General features: G+C 39.1%; 1 protein-coding gene across 2 annotated transcripts in view; it reads right to left on the bottom strand.

Moving 5' to 3' along the window:
• The window catches only part of LOC131461452 (copine-9-like), a 100899-nt gene that overhangs the window by 31021 nt on the left and 54580 nt on the right, over positions 1–15298 (bottom strand). For both annotated transcript variants that reach the window (XM_058632720.1, XM_058632721.1), the window contains 2 exons: positions 3204–3267; positions 253–356 (listed from right to left, as the gene is read on the bottom strand). In XM_058632720.1, coding sequence (XP_058488703.1) covers positions 253–356; positions 3204–3267 — 168 coding nt within the window. The remainder of the gene's footprint in view (positions 1–252; positions 357–3203; positions 3268–15298) is intronic.

The following is a 15298-nucleotide window of genomic DNA, read 5'->3' on the forward strand; positions in this document are numbered from 1 at the left end:
AGAGCAAGAGTTAAACTGCTGCTAGAATGGTAGTAAATGTAAAGGAAATGTGTCAGACTCTTGGGTATTGCAAAATTAGCTTATAAATTAATATACAGTATATTCCAAATTGGAACACTCAAAAACACAAAAAAGCTTCACTGGACACACGCTTAAGAATGACTGCAGAAACAATATAAGGGATTTAATCTTAAATGGACTAGATGGAAGATGGACTGTACATGAAGCTTTTATTTAAAACTGCTCACTTACGTCCCATCCTCGTTGCTCCGGTAAAAGACGAGGAAAGGGTCAGATTTGCCAAAGAAATCTTTTTTGTCCAGCTTGTTGGCACAGAGCTGCATGGTGGCAATGTCCTGGGGAAAAAAAAATAAAGGTTCATACAAAAGTATGAAGAACAAAGTAATCCGACAAGTTATGTTTAGTTCATACTTACAACTGGATTTAGATTTTTACCACTATTTACTTACTTGTTTACTCAGCAGTTCACTTGGAATTAAGCTTTAAAATATAAAACCCTAATCAGCAGAAAAAACACCTTATCACCAAAAGATTCTATACTGGAGTAATGACTATCCTCAAAGGTATACTTCAACCTGACATATTTCCCATTATTTGGCCATTTTGCACATGGACACCTCCATCATGAAAATTTGACAACCACAAAACAACATATTTTAGGGCTAAAACAGTGAGCCTGACAAAAATAAATAAATCTGTTTTCTGTAATCTCGACACATGGCAAATGAAAACCGAAAAATGAACAATGACATATGGAAATCAATTGTCCTTTAAAAATTTAGATAGAACTGAAGTTTTTACAGCCCAGTCTCTACAGACACATGTGAGCTCATGTTTCTAAATCAAAGTATTTATTTCTTACATTTTTGTGTTGCTTTTGGTTAAAATTTACAAATGAGGGTGACAATAACCATTTCTATTTATGAAGAGGTTTAGGCACAAAAAGCAACTGGTTAGGGAACGTCCTGGGAGTATTAATAAATCCATGAAACCATCATTGTGACAGATGCAGCATCTCAACCTGGTCTTGGACTGCAACAAACATCTTCCTCACTACACACTCTTACCTATTTCTCCACATCCATGTGTGTGTGTATGTGTGTGTGTGTAGTGAAAGTGTGTAGTGTGATGATTTTTGTCTCATATCATTGAGAAATAACTCACTTTACAAATATCGGCATGACACGTGTGAAACGTTTGGACAAAATGTGAAATTTTAACTTTTTTCCTGAATACAAAACGTGTCTGCATGGTTTGCACAAAAGTAGAAAAGTAATTTAGTATTCACTATTTAGTAATAGTAAATAGTCTTTTTTATTATTATTGTTGAAAATAAAACACATGCACTAAAATTGAAACATTAACCAGGGAAGCTTTTTCCCCCCCAATGACACACACATTTTTCAATAACTACAACATACAGTGCCTATGAACCATAACTAATAAATGTCACTAGTGTCCTCTGGGTAGATTTTAACCTTCCTTAAAATAAATATATAATATTCTGTTTATATAGACGGAAAAAGGTTAAAAGTTAATAGTGTGTTTACATCACAAAACCCTTTCCTCAGGATTCATATTATATCATTATGGATGAAATTGCATTAGTTTGCATATATATAATGCAAAATGATGTTTGTGTGCTGGCATGTTCTCCTCTCTTTGATTGGACAGGGCAAGTCCAATTATTAACCCCCCAATGGCATGAAAAGTGCACTGCGGTACTGGATACATAATTCATGAGAGGCTCTGATCATGACTTTGAAGGAAAACACACCAATTCACTTTCACTAAGTTCGATGCAAATGACAACATTAATCTGTAAGTCTGCGGAGTCATTTCAATTCTCTATGCAAAGTTAGAAACAGAGAACGTGACTCTCATTAATTCAGACAGTTAACTTTCTGACCCCTGGCTTGAACTGTTTATAGCACACTCTCCCACTGTGTGTGTGTGTGTGTGTCTCTGGAGAAACAATTATCCTTTCAGACAAAAACACATTAACAGTAGACCCACGTGTGGTGACACCAGTGTTGGGGGTAACACGTTACACAATTACAAAGTCATGTGTTAAGAGTTAACTTTTTTTTGATGAAATGTATCAGCTAATCCGTTCCTTTTTTGCTTTACTTAATGTTTCTGTACCTTTTTTCCACTTGGACACCTGTCTGCATTAACTTTGTGGAAGTATTTGTAGAATATCACAGCAAAATACAGTTAGTTTCCGGGTAGGAGGGGAGGCTGTCAACTGCAAGGAATTTGTGCACCGGCAAGTTAAGAACTGGGGAGGATGTGGAGGTGGAGGTGGAGGAGGAGGAGGATGCTGACAGCAGTGGTGCTCCAGCTCTGAGACAACAAGTTTTTACTCAGCTAAAATGTCACTTGGAGATAAATTAACAAGCTTGTCGCAGGCTACGTGGTGGACATGCCACCACTGTCAACTGTGCAGTCTCCAACTCTCCGTGACAGTATAAACAAAGTTCCGACTCCCTCAACAAGGCTTCCACGGAAATGAAGACAGAATTGCAACAGATGTTTGATTGTTTGAAATATGTTTCCACTGCAGCAGACAATATTATGGTCATTACACCGACTGGATCCATCCTACTCGGAACTCAATTGTCCCAATATCAATCAAAACAGTGTAAAATGATGCAGTGATAGTCACACAGAGATTGCATTCACTTCTCCCTTCTCCCTTTTATGTATTTATTTTCCTTCTGTGGGGTTGTTATTTTTAATAAAAAACATGCAGATTTGAGGATTAGGCAAAATTGGTCACTCTAAATAAGTGTGAGAGTGGATGGTTGTTTGTCTCTATGTGTCCCTGTGATGGACTGGCAACCTGTCCAGGGTGTACCACGCCTTTTGCCCTATGTCAGCGGGGATTGGCACCAGCGACCCCCACATGTGGAGGATAAAGCGATAGAAGATGAATGAATGATTGGTCACTAAAGCATTGCCGGAACAACAAATCTAATCCAATTACTTTTCTCAGAACATAACGGTAACATTGGAACATAAGTTACTTTTTTATGTGCAATCACTTTGTAACACTATTAGTTACTTGTGAAAATGACATTCCCCATCACTGGTGGTCACTGGAGACACGTTGGTGACGTGTGAACTAACAAACTTGGATCACCAGGTCTGAGCAGGTCTGAGTGTGATGTGATACCAACCCGGCAGTTGCTGAGCTCCTCAGCTGTGAAGATGATGGCTCCACACTTCTTCCCTGGGATCCCACTGAGAGAAAAAGAGAGACAGAGACAGCAAGAGACAGTGGAAGGGAGAGGGTAATGTGGCAGTGAAAGGAGGGGTGAGAAAAAATGGAGTTCATTCAGCTTTATATATACAGTATATATACATGCAGCAATTAACTTTGAGCACTCTGAGACAATAGAGGAGTAGAACACGTTCTTTATATTATTAACAAAGACCCAACATTCCACGAGAGCAAGCACTTGAAGACAGTGATAATGGAAAACTGCCTTGGCCGGTTTGCTTGACACAGAAGGAGAAATAAAGAGAGGGAGGGAAGGAAAGAGATTTTTTTTCTCTCAGAAAAAAACACAACAGTGCTAATGCAAAGAACATTCCAAGAGAGAGCTGATCATTAATTACAGCACAAAGTTACTATTAAAACACCAGCAATTTTGAAAATACTCAAGGTCGCCCATATGTTTATAAAACCTGAACAATAACCAGAGTCGGGCTCGGAGGTTCACTAAAACACTGCCATTGCTTCCTGACCTGTTTTCTACACATGGAGTGAGAGAGAGAGAGAGAGAGAGAGAGAGAGAGAGAGGGAGAGAGAGGGAGATAGCGATAAGTAATTACCTAAAATGTAAATTATTAATTCAACAAAGGATTTGAATCTTAATATGGACCTGGAGTCAGTGCAACAAAGGTAACATGGGAGAAATATGATCTATGATCTCCTCTTATAGTTCATGTTAATTGGCAACTAAAGTGTTTCTGGTCGTTTAATGTAAAGTATAATGACCCATAATGACCTAAGTTTTGAAGATTTTTTAGACCCTAGTTGTTGGCAACAGGGCTCCAACCCTCTGGAACTACGCAACACTTATTCCTATTTTTTATCTTTTTTTGCCTCTTTCTTACATGTCCATACTGATGTTTTTTTAGTATACAAACAAGTGTACAATGTATGAATTGTTGCTTTCATTACCACACAATGAGCTCTTAATATTTGGACTGCCATGTTTTTAGTAAGAGAGCCCACAATGGACAAACTAAACACCTTTTAAGTTTCATTGACAATTGAAGGCTACAACAGGGTCTCCTGTGTACTTGAAATGGAACAGAAACCAGTAGATGTGACTTAATCTTAACACACAATGTTAAAAGTTACCAGGACAGGAGACTCACACAGAGCTTTGTCATTCGCTTCCATTCAAACCACAGTTCCCTCTTATATACTGATCCCACTGTAGCTCGACACTTGACATTTGTGTCATTAATTACAGCAGCAGTGACGGATGCACAGACCAAAGCACAGTAATCACACACTGTTGTATGGCTCTATATTGCTCTGGAGAAATAACACCTATCTTCTTGTTGATCACTGCTCAGGGTCTGTCTCCTAACCTCTCTTGAGCGTAATGGGACTTTTAATTCAAGGTGAATATATGAAACAAGCTTATTTATTTTACTGAAATTAGATTTCGATGAGTAAACACCAAAATCATTTTTCTGAAGGAGTCCCCAGCCACAGCAGGAGTTCAGAGCAGTTCTCTGTTCCCGCACTGCTGATTTTTCTGTCTCTTTTTTCAACTTTCTCATATCTCATATTTAAAGATGTTTTCACTATTATTTCATTATTGAGTTCATATGTGTCTTAATAACTTAAATTAATTACATTTCAATTAATTAAAGCGGCAGTTTGTTTTTCGAGAACAGAAACAATGTAGTTCTTCATCTCTCAAGCTTCCTGCATTTGGTTCACTTGAAGTGAACCGAATCCGGGTTGGTGATAATCCTGCGCAAACATTCAGCGTGTGTTTCCTGAGCCATTGAAAATGAGCTTTTTAGCTCAGGGTCAGTCTATTGTCTCCATCCTCTGCCACTTTTGTGAACACAGTCACGTAACCTCAGCTGCACGAGGGCAAGTTAAACTCGCATAGCTTCATCTAAAGGAGGAATTAAATTCGGCCCCCATTCCAGTTTCCTCTCAGTGTGGCTTTCTTTTTAATCAATCTCGGGTGACCCTCCCGCTCCGACGCAAAAAGGCTAACAGTGATGTATGAGCAGACAGCAATCGCTCGGATAATGACCTCTATGTGGTCGCATGGAGGAGTGTGTGGGGGGGGGGGGGATACTTGTAGTATTTCTCTCTCACACGGACTCACGCACATCACTTGTCACATAGGCTCCTATTTGCATTCATGCCGTAACTCTGTGCTTGTGAAGCTGCACAAGAGGACGGAAGCAAACGATATAGTAAATATGCTGAAAATAACATGGAGATGGAAGTCATCAAAGACACTGGGTGGAGGTGTGTGTGTGTGTGTGTGTGAGAGAGAGAGAGAGCCAGAGAGCATTTCAATTTGTTCAACCCTTTCCAACACACTCGCATACATGCTCGACAAATGTGTTGATCCTTCTGTAGGTGTGAGGACACTCCATGACATAATGTATTTCATAGTCTCTTCTCCAAGCCTGAAGTGTCCCATGTAAATGTTCTGACAGTCCCACTGTGAAATAACAAGATCGGTTTGCAGGACGTAACTCCACTTCTAAAAATATAGAAATGCTCACTCATATTTTTTGACTCACAGTTTTTAAGTTATGACAGAGCTTTGGACGAAAAATGTGTCACATGATTATTCATTTCCAGAGGGGGAAAAAAAATGATTAAATGCTGTATAGAGTTTGGTCATGATTATGTGTCATTGATCAGTAATAGCCTACTTGATTAAATCCATGACATGTTTGTCAGGAGAGACGTTCTGCTAAATGATAGAAACAGTAAAGCTAGTGAAAGCAAGTTACTCACTTTATCTGCTCTAATTTCAGGGAGTTTTGGCAAGGAACCATATATAGTACCTTCATGGACCTTGATCTTCTACGTGAATTTTTTTTTTTTTTTTAATTTAACAAAAGGAAAATATAAAATCACGTATTATATCCTCCAATAACACTCTAGGGTTGAAATGTTTAATTTATTTCAACGAGTTCCCTGCAAACGTTCAACTGAGAGAGCAAACATGGTATAAAACGCTGTATACAGCAAGACAGAGCTTGTTCACATCACATGCACATATTTATATAACATCTCTGTGATCATATGCACCTCATCAGTGACCAGGGATTTCACCAGCAAATGTAGGCAGCAATCCATTGGTCTCACTGTGGGCAGTGAAAGGAATCCCTGTCAGAGCTATAAATACATGCATTGACATGAATGTTAATGTTTTCAGAGCACAGTGACTCAGTGTAGCTCTCGGCCGGTACCCGCTGCTGCCTGTAATGGGTGATGCTATGCAGAGTCTTTGATGTGGAGGTGGCCGAGCACCATGTGAGATGATTGAAGGATGAAATATTCATGCAAGTGTAAGTAGATATGAAATAAATATACTAAAACACACGGCATTAGCAAGAGAATCACTCATTTTAAACATGAGAATTATTTAAGTCATAGCAGAGAGAACTACATCAGCTGTGGCTCTGGGGAGGATGTGTTAAGTCTGAGAAAATGTTCCATTTTGGTCTTGAATATTAAAGAAAAAAAGAAATTAGAGCATAACAAACTGGAGTATTACGTTTTAAAGTCACACATATTTAGAGAGACAGAGCCAAACAAAAAACTCATTTAGTTGAATTATGTAAAAATATGATGCAAGTGCGAGTGCACACATGCTGAAAGTCGTTAAAAAGACGGCGTTCATCTTGTCATGAAGCCAGTAAGCTTTGGAAATACCAACAATTCTACATGGACTTTGTTACAGTGATGACACAATTCACTGTCGCTCTGGTCTGGTGATTCAATTATTTTTTTCTGCAGGTGAAAATCTCTTTAATGGACCAACATAATTAATTACCACATGTGGCTGCAGAAGCTGCTATTGCTCAGCTATAGTTACATGGTGCTGCTCTGATACTGACAGAATGTTGTCAGACTTCAGACAAAAACAAAACTATTATTAGAACACTGTCATCATCAATGGTAGCAGAGTAAGATAGAGCAAAAACAAACAAACAAGCAAGAGCATTAATCCCACTTATGTTTTGAGTGTCGTGGACAAAGCTAGAGCCAAAATCAGGGTCTACATCGGTCACTATGTTAAACAGGACCAACATATAGAGACAAACAACTGCAGTCCTTTTAGATTCCCTAATTTACCTAACTCCAAACGACATTTCATTAGATTGAAGGAGGAAGCTGGAGCTCACACATGGAGAGGAAACAGACACCAGTGTCCTTCTTGCTGTGAGGCAACAGTGCCAACCACCACACCCCATTGACCTCAGTGCATCAGTGTCTTATGATGAATTATCTACCAAGTCAAAGGTATTACATGGCCAATAATTATTTCTTAATATATGAATTTTTTTGTTTCATCGTACCATAAAAGGATGGTCAGATCTTAGAAAAAAGTCTTAGAATGATTAAAAGCCAACCATCATCACTGAAAGGCCTTGAAGGAGCCAGAACGCTTAATTATCTATTTTCAGATCTACAAGGTTTAAGTGAATGTTCTGTTAAAGGTGGCGCTTTCATCTTCTAGTGACAGAAGTTTAAAGCGGAGAAATGAGGGCAGTTTCTTTAGATCTGCTTTATCAGTGTTCCACATCAGACGGCAGATTAACATTTAATTAACGTGAAGTCTTCAGTATTCACACGTTATCATTAAAAACAAATTCACATGCCATCATTAAAATATCCAATTGCCAAAAGTAACTTTAGAGTTTCATCCAAAATGAATGAAGTGGGACATTGAGTTTTAACTTCAACTCCAGTTTCATGTCAGAATTCAACACTGAAATAATCACATTTCTGATGTTCTCGTTTGAGCTGATCTTTACTCTACATAAGCTAATATATTCTCCAATTAAATGCAAATGAAATGCAGTATGAGATGCGTGCGATTGATTAGAATTTCCTTTTTTTTTTTACCTTTAACCAGGTTAACCCCCATGAGATTTTAAAAATATACATATTTTTTAAGGGAAACCAGGCCAAGACAAACACATCACAATAAATATTAATGTTGAAGAGCTCCAAAATACAGTTGTGTAACAAGCAGAATGAGGCCATAGTGACATGAAAAAGCAGAGTGAAGCCAGAGACTGAGGAACCACAGGCGCAACTTTGATGCAAAGTCCCTCATCGTTGATATTTCCAAGAGCCTCTAGCCGTGTTGGTCATAACTCATTTTAAAGTGAAATTAGCGTGTCACACCATATCACAGCCTAGAGTGATTCAATCACTTTTTTTAAATGTTCATCCAAGTGGTCTGGACATAGAATGATGTGGCTGTAACTCACTTGCACTAAATCCAAACTGCTGCTGTCACAAAACCGTTACAGCGGCCCAAACAAAGCACTATCTCCAACCTTAACCATCACCAGTTAATGGCTAATCCTAATTTTAACCACAATTCAGATATTAGCCTTAAACTTAACCAGTTCCTAAGAAATGAGTTTCTGCTTCTTCATTAGGACCAGGTTTTGGTCTCCATGATGACTATTGGTCCTGACAAAGTCAGTGTTTATGCCAGAGAAAGGTTCTAAAGAGATAACAAATGCACACACACATAAAATATGAAGTCTGTGTTCAGCTGCTGGGACAAAACATAATTGTGGCTCGATGCTGTCCATGGTGCTGAAGTGGATAATGGCCAATTAGCAACTGAAAATTATAATATTTCACTCTCTTAATAAGATCATTTAACTATGGACAGATATAGGGATGGCATGATACCACTTTTTTATATCCGATAGCAATACCAATATCATTGAGTATTTTCCGATTTCAGTCTGATACTGTTATTTTAGACTTTTTAAACGATGAAGCTGTTAACAACACAGCTACTGAGTGTGCTAGCCATTTCAAGCTCTTTAAAAGACATAATTGTGTAACAGAAAAAAATAAATAAATAAGCTGCTGCTGATTTTTATTCACATTTTTTGGATTGTATTTTTGATATCTGATCCAGTGATTTTGACCAGTATCAGACCGATACGGAGTATCGTATCAGCTCATCGCTTGACAAATATTTATCACATATACAACTCAACTGTAAAAGTGGCCAGTTGCAGCTACTTGATGAAAATGTGAAAAGAAAATGTAAATTTTTGACTGTGACATTCAGTACATATTACATCACACCTATAACAAACAATGAAACTGGTGAATTCAAGCTTTATCTGTAATGTGGTGCATGGATGTAATATTCTCTAGTTCTCTAACACCTAAGTCAAGATCCTGAGTTACTGCATTTTAGACAATAATGCTTGTATTTTCTTTGTGAAGGTGACCTGATGTAATTCTTATACTGATATTGTAACTATACATATTTATTTATATGTGCTGTTGTTTATTTTCACCTTGATGAAACATGTTAAAAAAACAGGGAAAACAACGATAAAGATCATAATCACTTTTGCTGCACAGCTTGTTTCACCATCATTAATGAACTTCGTGAGACACAAAATATGATACCGACTGTTTTCATCTTCACGTTGCTAAAGGCGTTTGCTAACGTCATCAGCCAGAGAGAATAAACTGTGTGTCTATCAGTTCTGTCTGTACGTCTGTCACTGAGAGCTTCACTTTGCAGCTTGTGTTTTAAACTGGTTAAGCCATAATTAAGAACAACAACAACAGGCACAAGGAACATTTTCATAATCCAAGTTCACTTTGTCTGTATGCTCCAGCTGAAATGTAGCCCAAAATAATTGTGTAGTTTGTTAGTTTTTGCAAGTAAATTCCTGCAGATTTAAAGACAGTTTTATCAGCTTCTGTTGTATTTGGTGTCAATGATGTAACCATCACGGATAAAAATAACAGCCATTGTTATGCAGATGGCAACAGCACGGTTCATTACATTTCATAAAACTTACAGAAATTACAAAATTGGTAACAAGGGATTCATGAAAATCAAGACAGTAATATTCACAAATATTTAATATTAAATTAGAACATTTTAAAATATTTTTCAACTGTATGGTTAATGTGTCTGATGTGGGTCTATTTCATGCCAAATTACATTAAACATGTTTGATATTTATGATTGAACAGCGATTGGGGCGTGAGCAGAACCCTGCAATTATCAATGAGAGCAATGACCGGGAAATGGATGTTGCATACTTTTGTTTAGAGCCATAACTTGTTAAATTAAATAACGATGCTGACAGTCCACCTCCATGTCCACTTTAAATCGTTTCTGTGAGATCCCAAATCCCTGGAATCTCCTCCCTAAAAACGTTTGATTAAACGCCAAGTGTTTGTTCTTGCATCTTGACTGGATCGTCTAGTCTGTGATTTCTCAGGATTAAAACATTGAAAATTGACTACAAAGTTTGTTGTGTCTGTGGTCTCCCATGTTTTTAAAATCAAGTGTGATTTGAAAATCCTCTAGTGTGGGGCACCCAAGATTATCTCTCTCTGTGTCTGAGTAAACAAATCCAAAATCCCACTTTCTGCCAGCGATAAATCAGAAAATGTGAGTGCACATCAACCACCACATAATTCGTTCTGCGACACACTACGAAAGACGCATTACTTATTATGAACACTTTCCATTTTGGAAAAGCCAAGTTTGAGCAATGGATCACTCCCATGATGACTCAACTAGAACGTTCTGGTGCAAAAACTGAAAGAATAAAACAATTAAAGGCGACATAGACCGGAAGCTCCAATTAACGCTGCGTTTGTGTGTGTGTATCTGCGTCATTACCTCGTTTATGAAACCCTAAAGTTTCAGAACAACAGTTCAGCCACTGCTGAGAAAATAGGGTTTTATTGTTTTCCTGGGCTCTGCGAAGCGGATCGGCACTTCCGTAATTTGATGTCGTCCTCAGAAATCCTCACCACTCCTCTCACCACCGTAGCGCCTCCTGGTGCGGGCACTAGTCCGGGCACATCCGGTTGCGTACATTCAACCGCAGAAGAAGAAGAACTACTCTCGTTGTAGCTGCTGAGATGCAGAGCATCCACCGTGCCAGAGGGGGAGCTGTGTATCTGAGAGCTGGCCTATCTATTACGTCACTTCCAGGTACCTGGCCAATCACAGTACAGTAGGAAAGCTCTCGTTGGCTGGCCAATCACAACACAGTCCACGTTCTGGGGGTGTGGTTTTGGTCTGAAACAGCGCGGCTGACAAGAGCGTCGGTGAGGAGATATTTTGATCGGCTCGTTTGCAGCGATTAGGAGGATTTTAACCATGAATACAAGTTAATATATGTAAGTAGACCTCCATAACTAACATATATGTGTGATACAAGCATTCTATGTCGCCTTTAAAATAATCAGTATTGCTAAACCATTGAATGTTGAGTTACATCTCCAGGTTGTTGAATTCCTAGGATGGGATTTCTGTGTACTGAGCCACTCCCACCAGATGAGAATGAGAAGAAGAGGACCTGAGGCAATCTCTCCATCTCTGAAACTCTGTCCTTTTGTTGCTTTAGTCTCAGATTCTCTTTATGATTCCTTTTCCTTCCTTTAGGCAGCTGTTACCAATGCTGAAATGCCAACCTTTTCTCTGAAGGGATGTTTAAATGCAGCTGCTTAGTAGAACAGCCAGTTATAAATCTCTAAAAACAGTAAAGGACACATTTTGCTCTGATTTGCAAATAAACGTACAATGGGTAATTTTTGTGCCAGATGTGCCGCCTGTGTTCGGCCATTTCTCAGCTTTAATGCATGTGAATATTTAATTAGTTTTGTTTGGCAGTTGAGGCTATTTGGTTAAACCACTTTGACATTTTCATCAGCATTTCACTTGCATTACATGAATAATTAACAAAACTCTTCATTTCCAGATAAAGGGCAATATAATTCTGCGACCGCACTTCCTCCACAGTCTCCACAATGTGGAAATAAGTAATTATGATGTCCAACATTGTTGTTGGTTTACCACTGAAAATACAGGATTAAATCACATTTCCAACCACAGACAATATGTGTATGTTTATACAATACGTGTTACAGAACCTGATGAATTAAAGACGTTTTTTTATGTATTTTACTATAGCTGAAGTGCATTCATAGAGTTCTCTCATTGAAAGTATTTCTGCAGATAAGGGAACTAAATTGCTCTATGATTTTACAGTGAGCTTTCAAACCTTAAAGCAATTCCAAATAGAGAAAATGGAGCGCTGTCCTCTAAGCTCGTCATTAGGCTGCAGTGAGAGCCTCCAGCAGTTTGTCCCATATAGGCCAGTCCTCATCATGTCCTCTCAGCAGAGACAGAGATATTCTCTGAGGTCACCATGATGGCTCCATGGCAGCACCACATCAGTGACGCTGGTTTCACTCTAAATCAACAGTCGCCATGGTGACTCATGACCAATAATAACAATAATCCGACTATAAAAGGAGGAATCTGTAGCTGCTCTCGGACCTGCAGACAATTTCAGGAAAATGTCCAGGAGCATATGTGAGAATGCAAATGTCCACAAAGGTGAAACGCAAAAGTGAACATCTGACCCACACAATCTCCCACGCTGATCATCTCATGGAAACGGCACACTGGAAAATACTGGACATTCAGTTCACAGTTCATGTATGAAAATAGCTGGCTTCTTTCTTTCTGTCTGTGGAGAGTCAACTGTACAGGTTTTGTGGATGAGCCCAACAATGAAAAAAGAAACAATGAATCATGCTCAGTACCTACATAAGGGCTGAACTTGGTCAGAAGCTCACTCAGATCATCATACTCCAATATTTGAATTAAAGCCCAAAATCTGACAGGAAAGCATTTATCGCAGCAACACGCAGCACCACCATCTGTCTGGATGTTAGTGCCTTTTACGAATTGCAGCCTCAGCACAAATCCACATTCAACAGAACAGACTAGGTTTTCACTCTTCAACTGTCCAGTGCTGGTGAGTTTGTGTCTTCTCCAGCCTCACCTTTCTCTTTTTGGCTGACAGTAGTAGAACCTGACATGTTTCTCTACTCGAAACAGTTATAAAGAGCGGGTAAATTAGTTACTGTCTTTCTGTCATCTCCAATGACAAATTCTGACCAGTATCTAAATGTTTTCTGCACTGAAATAAAGCGGAGATGAAGTGTGAGGGTTTTTTGTCCGTTTGTTTGTTTAAAACATTGTGATTTACTCATTCTTTTACACTGCTTCCATTTTCTCCAAAGCCAGATTATATGTTTATACATTAAAGTAGTCTTAAAAGAAACTGTGTGTGTTGACAATAATTAAGAAGACGTTACCCGCTTGCCCTTCAACACTAATTCTCTACTCAGCCTGATGTCGTGAAGACAAACATGGAGGGCAAGAGACAAGTAAATTTGAAGTTTGTGTCTGCACATCAATCATGCATGTGGCTGTAGAGTGAACACATCTCTGTGTCCATCTACGACCATGCGAGACACTGTCCCTCTGTCAGAGTCTCTCTCCACAGGGCTTTCTGCCCCTCGCCTTAATTACAAAATGACGAGGGGGAGGAAGGGAATAAGAATGGGTGAAGGTGGTAACTTTGGCCTCAGCACACACAGGCACTTTTCTCTCCTGTCACCCACTGATGGGAATGACAGGGCAAAGGACAACTGACAGCATGAGCAGCTCATTCAATTACACAGCTCTGATGAAAAGCCTTCATGTCCTCCAGAGAGCGCAGTGGATGGAGGGAGGAGAGGAGGGAAGTGGTCTTGGTTTGGAAAAACACTGTGTTCAGCCGAAGCAATGTGAGTCAGAATAACTATAAGTGGAACACAGAGAACTTCTGGTGTGTGCAAACAGAATTGTTCCACACAGATTCATCTCCATCATGGAACCGTTGTCTGCTTTGCTTGGCAACGTCGGAGTAATGATGAGTACCTGGCTTGATATGACACCAAATCATATTACGCTCAGCTTTTCAAGACAGCACAGCAATGCTACTTTTCAACCATGTCTTGGAGGTTTGACAATTTTAAAAATTCCAAAGTATAGAAAATAATGTGTTGTTCACAACACATGGAGCCGGTCTAGCTCCACCCTGACCGTACTGTACCATTTTACTCCACTCGTTGGAAAAGCGGCTTCAGTAAATTCTCCAACAAAAACCAACAACAAAAAAATTAAATTCAATTGTCATCAGGTCCCACATAAACTGTTGGTGTGAAAAGATATCTGTAAGACAAAAAAACTGCTAAATTATACAAAAGCCTATGTGCGCTGAGACATATTTTTGACATAAGAGAGAATCAGAAGCAACAAATACATGTAATCACCACCTACTAAGATGTAAAACTCAACTAAGACTGGACACAGTTGCATCCGTTATGAAAATAGTGTGAAATCATACCAGCACAAACATAAAGAGACAAAAGCGGCTGTAAACAAAGGGCGATAATGGAGGACCTCCAGCATTCTGTGTTGCATGTCTTCTTGACATGTGGCAATTTATCACAAGAACAAGACAAGCTTCATTTGAGAGAAGGCTACAGGCTGAACAGATAAACACCTCAGTTTTTCCCACCATCACATAAAGTATAAGTGACAATTCTCTGCTGACCAGTCAACAGACTGTGTTGTCCAGCTTGGCCGGATTACTTTGTTTGGTACCCCAAGGAGGGGTGCCAAGAACTGGGGCTGTACAGTTAAGCTATTTTGGTATCCTTTTCAATATTTGACAATATCTGAACTGAACAGAACTGTACCACTTGAAAATGGGCTTACTTATGTGTTGACTGTGAAATACTTCAGGATTAGGGACGGAATCTTGGAATGAAATAGAATGCGTGATCAGTTATGCATGTGACCGATGCAGACCCTGAGATAAATGTAAATGGAACTGTAGGCATGTAGGAATGTTTAGAACGTGTGCGTCGACGTGTGTCGACACAGAACATGGAAATAATAAGGAGGCCATTACAGAGAGGGGCTCCAGGAAGCATTCTAAGCATGCGAGTGGTACATCGCTGCACACATCGACTACTCTGAACAGTGATGGTGGCCAAAACCAAAGCCTGGTTCATTTTTAACATTAAGTTTCAACTTCTCTCAATTATATATTGTTTGCAGAGGTTTGGGTTGCTTGGTCCTGAAAAGTTATAAATTGAGGGATAGCTGTACGTCTTTATACT

This window comes from Solea solea, chromosome 6 (assembly GCF_958295425.1).
Source record: "Solea solea chromosome 6, fSolSol10.1, whole genome shotgun sequence".
Classification (NCBI taxonomy): Eukaryota; Metazoa; Chordata; class Actinopteri; order Pleuronectiformes; family Soleidae; genus Solea; species Solea solea.